This window comes from Terrapene carolina, unplaced genomic scaffold (assembly GCF_002925995.2).
Source record: "Terrapene carolina triunguis isolate 2854851 unplaced genomic scaffold, T_m_triunguis-2.0 Scaffold30990, whole genome shotgun sequence".
Lineage (NCBI taxonomy): Eukaryota > Metazoa > Chordata > Testudines > Emydidae > Terrapene > Terrapene triunguis.
In genome coordinates, this window is record NW_020695341.1 from 1 (window position 1) to 6,789 (window position 6,789).

General features: G+C 46.7%; 1 protein-coding gene across 1 annotated transcript; it reads left to right on the forward strand.

Moving 5' to 3' along the window:
- Positions 1 to 207: 207 nt before the first annotated feature.
- LOC113409204 (gametocyte-specific factor 1-like) lies at positions 208 to 3,909 on the forward strand. The gene is made up of 4 exons (XM_026662875.2): positions 208 to 344; positions 1,713 to 1,839; positions 3,211 to 3,297; positions 3,757 to 3,909. The coding sequence occupies exons 1-4, from the start codon at positions 210 to 212 to the stop codon at positions 3,822 to 3,824; spliced, it is 417 nt and encodes a 138-aa protein (XP_026518660.1). The 5' UTR covers positions 208 to 209; the 3' UTR covers positions 3,825 to 3,909.
- The last annotated feature ends 2,880 nt before the right edge of the window (positions 3,910 to 6,789 follow it).

Below are 6,789 nucleotides of genomic sequence, written 5' to 3' on the forward strand. Positions count from 1 at the left end.
CCAGGAGGGGGCAGTCAGGGGACAAGGAGCGGGGGGGGGAGGGTTGGGGGTTCTGAGGGGGGCGGGAAGTGGGAGGGGCAGGGGCGGGGCTAGGGCAGGACGGGGCGGGGCTCCTCCCGTCCTCTTTTTTGCTTGCTGAAATATGGTAACCCTAATGTTTCCACACTTGTTAATTGTGTTGTTGATGTTCTTAGATCTTGTTTTACAGAATGTTTTCTTGTCTTTTTATTCCTTCTCTTCCAGTTGATGCTTTGGATCCAGAGAAGTTAATACAATGTCCATATGATAAATCTCATCAAATCAGGGCCTGTCGGTTTCCCTATCATCTTATAAAGTGCAGGAAGGTAGGACAGGATGTCAAGGTCTCTAATGCACTTGGGTAAATCATATTTTTGTAAATGCTAATGCATGGTGAGCTCAGTATGCTGTGTTGCCTTTTGCTAGAGGATGCATTCACTTGCTATTAGGCTGGAAGAAGCTGTCTTTATATCTCTGTCATCCATTTACCACTTAATATGAACTGGATGCTTTTATTTAGTAATGCACTTCAGATCAGTGCATTTACCCCGAAGAAAGGTGATACAGGTTCTTCAGAATACCTAGGTCAGTGACGGGATCCTATTCTCTTCCAACTGTTCACTCATGGGACAGGGTATTTACTTCCCACTTCAGGCCATGGAGCAAATGCACACAGCGTTGTATGGATGCCTTCTGACTGGCCAAAGCCGAAATGATCTGATGTTGCAGCTAATTCTTGACTTTGCAATCAAGAGCAGTGCAGCTGCTAAGACATCTTTTTTTATATTGCTAATAACTCTATTCAGTGTACGTCTGTCTGAAACTTTCTCTCTTCTCAGTCTTCTATCCTGGGCTAGAATGCTATATATTTACCAGGAGAAGCTGCTCCTTTCTTTTGTCCTCTCAGGCAGTATCCTCCAGTGCTAGTGTCTATTAGTTGTACTGGTATAACTGCATCCACCTGTTAAGATGATGTACTGGTATAACTGTATTGGTTAGGAATCACACCCCTAGCCAACATAGCTATAGTAATATAAAAGCCATGCAGAGCAGGCCTGAGCAGTGTGTGTTCTTCTTCTCTGTCGTCTTGCTCTTTTCTAAGGGTAAAGTTTCTTCTTTCAGTGGGGGATAGTAGTGCTCTTCTTTACCTCTACTGGCAAAGTGCTCCCAATATAGATGTGGCCTCAGCTGGAACATCGAGTAACTTCCCTCCTGTTTCAGGAGGGTTAAATTAACGGCAAAGACTTAAGCTCTAGCGCAGGCAGGAACTTGTTCTCTAGTCTGTCGCTCACTTAATTTAAACATAAAGTGGCTGAATTATTTAGGGTTTCAAGGCACTTACTCCCCGTGTAGCTTTTTAGGGCAATTTCATCTGTGCATCGAACCATGCCAGTGATGACACTGCACCAGTTTCACTGTGTTTGTTCTGGGGCTGATCTTCAATCAGATAAATTCAGGGTGTGGTTTAAATGTAAAAATGAACAAACATAGCCTGTATCTTAAAGGATGCATATGCTTTGCTGTTTCTAGACTGCATTTGTGCTCAGGACCTGAGCTGAGTTTTGGCTTTCCTTGTTTACATTTTTTCAACCTATTTCAGGATGCAGATTGCACAAACCCTTTACTAGTGACTAGAAAACACAAGGGTTAGGATGAATTCAGTGAGATAGCACGTACTTTTTCTGTTTCTCTAGAACCACCCTGATATTGCAAAGCAGCTAGCCACACGCCCCTTTAATGCCCGCCATCTGGTTCCCAGAGATGAGATCGGCCATCATATATCAAGCTGTGATGACAAAAGCTGCATTGAGCAAGACATTGGTGAGAAAATATTAGATTCCTTTGGCTCTGTAAAGTCACTTCTGGAACTCTTGGGCTAACAGTGTTCTAACTTAATTTTGGCTGTTAAAGATTGTTTTGATACTCTATTATTCCATAAGCAACCCTTTACCTGTAGTGCTATGTGATACAGAAACAGCAGGAGCCCTTGGAGACTTGAGTTTCATTCATTCTGTGTCCATGCAAATTCTCCTAAGCATCTGAGAGGCAACTGGCTTGCATTACTTGTGTTATCTGCCAGAGATTTTAGCATTAAAATGGGAACTGTACATTGTGCCATAAACTGTGTGTGTTGAAATGAGATCTAGTTAGCAATCTGGACCGCTTAGAGCGGAAAGATAGTGGCCATGAGAGAGGTGGGTCTCCAATGCAGATCTGACCTGATAGTGACCAAAAATCTGTATAGCCTGTCTAGTGGCATGTGTGAAATAAATTGGTCTCAGTCCAGTTCTTAATGGACAAGTGTCTAGATCATAACAATCCTCACTTCTGTTACATCCTACTTGACTATCTTAGCAGAAAAGCCATGACTGGGCCAGGGAGGCTGAATAACTTTCCCAATTGAAGGTGGGTTCCTCCAGTTCAGAGTGGGGCAAGTTGGGGAGGAGATTATGGGGCAGCTTTCCTACCACTGCCCATGCTGTCGGCTCTGACGAGGAGTTGACTGTCCAGGTCTGTCACCCCAGCACCTAAATCACTTGGTTATGTGGGTTGTGTTCCAATTTCTCTCCCCACTGATGTCTATGTGGCTATCACTACACTGGAAAACGTACCTGTTCTCTGGCAAAAGTAGAGTTGTACTGAAGCTAGCAATGATGTGCATGTTAATGTAGATGGGGCTTAGAGCACGATAGTAGTGAAAAAACCCTGAGCAGATTTTTGTGACATGACAATAGAAACACACCTGAACCCTCTCCCAATGCGTATGTTGAAGCAGCTGCAGCATTGCTGAAAAATGTGTGCAGAATTGTTTAGCTTTAGAAAAGGCTTAAAACAGGGATTGGCAAATGGGGGACTGCAACCACCCTGCCAGATCATTTGATTTGGCCTGCCAAACATTCTGTGTTGTAGCAAACCTTTCAGAGTTAGGCAATATATAGCCTCTTAAGGTATGGGCCACCAAAGGGTTCTCGTGGATTTTCTGTCCCTTTGCTACCTTCAAGGTGCCCATCCCTGGCCTAAAGAGTTTTGCTCCTAAGACTAGGGGAGTACTGATCAGCTTCCAGTGTGTGCTGCTCCTCTCCAAAGCCTAGAGCTATTCTGCAGCTAGGTCAAAACATGATTAATGTCCCTAAAATAGGATTGTATTTTATCCAAAAAGATTTTCTCACTAAGAATCTTCTTTGCTTTAAGTGAGTCAGTCGAATAACTGCTACAGAGAGAAAATGAACACTGTCAGCATGTGGCAGCCGCCCCCATGTGACGAAGACTGGGATAAAGGTGAGGAAGCAGGTTGACATAGGGTGGCTGTCAGCCCCTGCTATTCCCTTCTTCTTGCCCCCAAAGAAGTGACATGGACTAAGAGAGAGGTCCCAGAGATCCTTCTGCACAGATCATGTGTTGGGACACCCAATTATACTGTCCCTGAACAAATTAAGTTCTCCTGCTTCACAGGCTCTACCACATGCCTGCTATTCTCTACAAAACATCTGTTGTTTTCCATGTAGTCTGTCGCACCATCTGTGCTTTGATGAAAGTGGAAATTGATGATAACCTTTACCCTTTGTATTTCTCAATGAAATGTTTGCTTTGCTGTCACTTACGCCAAGCCTTAGCTCAATTCTCATTCCGTTTTGTAAACCTAGCAGCGTCTCTGCCATATTTCTCATTTTATGTTGCTATGACGCTTGCAGAAGTTACTCAGTACTGAGCCACAGTGATGTCTGTTTCCTTTGGCAGAGATCCAGGAGCAATCAAATTCTACGTTCGTTTGGGGCACGTTCAATAGTGGCATAAACAACAGGTAACCAAAGGTGTATTTCTTGTGACAGTGCTTTCCATAGAAGATGTGCTTTCAAACTACTTTTAATTCATGCTGCTGTGTTGATGGGCAGATGCAATTTACTTTATGAATCCTATTTTTGGGGTGATGGTGAGGGAGTTCCCACCGGCATGAATCAACATTCCTATGCCTCTGGGTCAGTGTTTCCTGTCTCCTTTTAGTTGCAGATCCATATGAGAGTACAAGAACATACTATTGCTACCAGATAATGGTTACTCCTCTAGTTCTACTGTAGTACTATTAGTGCTGATGGTCCTGGATTCAATCCCCACTGGTTATATATTTGTTGGGGGGTTAAACACTAAACTGTAATGCTGGGCTTGATAGAAATGCGGACTGATGTCAGCCCTTAGGCAATTTAGGCTTAAACTTCTGACCGCTAATCTAATTTCTCATGACCTGCTGCAAGTAACTTTTAACAGCCAGGAGATTTTGCAGGCAGTTAGAGCCCTGAGTCAGAAATAATTATTTTATTTGTGAAGTGTAATCACAATGCAAGTTTGGAAAATGAAGCATACTGTGTCTGGTCATTATCTCTGTCTCACCCCTGAACAACCAAATCATTGTACTATGCCTTACCTGTCTAATCAGAGGTCATCACGGTATGGCCTTCGACAGCCCGTAACAGTGACATAGAATCATAGGACTGAAAGGGACCTCGAGAGGTCATCTAGTCCAGTCCCCTGCACCCACGGTAGGACTAAGTATTATCTAGACAAGTGCTTTTCAAACTGTGGGTCATGACCCAGAACTGGGTCACGGAATGGAAGGCACTGGGTTGCGGCGGCTTTGGTCAGCTCTACTGACCGGGGTGTTAAAAGTCCCGTCGGGGGTGCTGAGCAGCTAAAGCAGGCTAGTCCCTACCTGTTCCGACACTGCGCTGTGCCCTTGAAGCGGCCAGCAGCAGGTCCGGCTCCTAGGTTGGGGGTGGGGGAGAGCCATGGGGCTCCATGCGCTTCCCCTGCCCTGAGCACCGGCTCTGCATTCCCATTGGCCAATGGGAGCTGGTGGGCGGGGGTGGCAGTGCCTGTGGGCGAGAGCCGCGCGGAGCTGCTTGCACGCCTCTGCCTAGGAGCCGGACCTGCTGCTGGCCGCTTCCCTTTTTCTTGTAACAACCTTTTTATCTACTTGAAAACTGTTATCATGTCCCTTCTCAGGGTATGTCTACACTACGAAATTAGGTCAAATTTATAGAAGTTGATTTTTTTAGGAAGCGATTTTATACACTCAATTGTGTGTGTCCCCACTAAGCGCATTAAGTCGGCGGAGTATGTCCACAGTACCGTGGCTAGCGTGGACTTTCGGAGTGTTGCACTGTGGGTAGCTATCCCACAGTTCCTGCAGTCTCTGCCGCCCATTGGAATTCTGGGGCAAAAACATTGTCGCGGGTGGTTTTGGGTACATGTCGTCAGCTGCCCCTCCCTCCGTGAAAGCAATGGCAGACAATCGTTTCACGCCTTTTTTCTGCGCAGCCGCCATACCACGGCAAGCGTGCAGCCCGCTCAGCTCAGCTCACCGACACCGCCGCTGTTGTGTACTGGGTGCTGCTGGCAGCAGACGGTGCAGTAGGACTGCTAACCGTCGTCATCCACCGCTTCCGCTGCATCTCTGCTCTGCTGCTATTGTGTCAATAGCGAATTTCTCCATGTTGTCTGTCATGGGCTCCGGGTACGCTTCCGCTGCAACTCTGCTCTCCTGCTCTCATGAATCCACCTCACAGGTCCTCTCGTTGTTCTCTATAAATATCTATTCTCATGGCATCCATCGTCAGCCACCGCTTCCGTTGCAACTCTGCTCTCCTGCAGACGCCATATCACGGCAAGCCTGGAGCTCGCTCAGATCACTGCGGCAGTTATGAGCATTGTAAACACCTCACACATTATCCTGCAGTAAGTGCAGAACCAGAACCTGCAAAAACAGGCGAGGAGGCGGTGACGAGAGTGATGAGGACATGGACACAGACTTCTCTCCAAGTACGGGTCCCGGCAATTTGGACATCCTGGTGGCAATGGGGCAGGCTCATGCCATGGAATACCAATTCTGGGCCCGGCAAACAAGCACAGACTGGTGGGACCGCATAGTGTTGCAGGTCTGGGATGATTCCCAGTGGCTGTGAAACTTTTGCATGCGTAAGGGCATTTTCATGGAACTTTGTGATTTGCTTTCCCCTGCCCTCAAGCGCAAGAATACCAAGATGAGAGCAGCCCTCACAGTTCAGAAGCAAGTGGCGATAGCCCTGTGGAAGCTTGCAACGCCAGACAGCTACCGGTCAGTCGGGAATCAATTTGGAGTGGGCAAATCTACTGTGGGGGCTGTTGTGATCCAAGTAGCCAACGCAATCACTGAGCTGCTGCTATCAAGGCTAGTGACTCTGGGAAATGTGCAGGTCATAGTGGATGGCTTTGCTGCAATGGGATTACCTAACTGTGGTGGGGCGATGGAAGGAACGCATATCCCTATCTTGGGACCGGACCACCTTGGCAGCCAGTACCTAAACCGCAAGGGGTACTTTTCAATGGTGCTGCAAGCACTGATGGATCACAAGGGACGTTTCACCAACATCAACGTGGGATGGCCGGGAAAGGTACATGACGCTCGCATCTTCAGGAACTCTGGTCTATTTGAACAGCTGCAGGAAGGGACTTACTTCCCAGACCAGAAAATAACCATTGGGGATGTTGAAATGCCTATAGTTATCCTTGGGAACCCAGGCTACCCCTTAATGCCATGGCTTATGAAGCCATACACCGGCACCCTGGACAGTAGTAAGGAGCAGTTCAACTATAGGGTGAGCAAGTGCAGAATGGTGGTAGAATGTGCATTTGGATGTTTAAAAGCTCGGTTAGACCTCAGCGAAACCAGTATTCCCATTGTTATTGCTGCTTGCTATGTGCTCCACAGTATCTGTGAAAGTAAGGGGGAGACATTTA

Coding starts and splice junctions, on each gene's coding strand:
- LOC113409204 (XM_026662875.2), top strand. CDS start 210: ATGTTTTCTTGTCTTTTTATTCCTTCTCTTCCAGTTGATGCTTTGGAT. Junction 1,840..3,210: donor CTGCATTGAGCAAGACATTG/GTGAGAAAATAT, acceptor CTTTGCTTTAAG/TGAGTCAGTCGAATAACTGC. Junction 3,298..3,756: donor TGACGAAGACTGGGATAAAG/GTGAGGAAGCAG, acceptor TTCCTTTGGCAG/AGATCCAGGAGCAATCAAAT.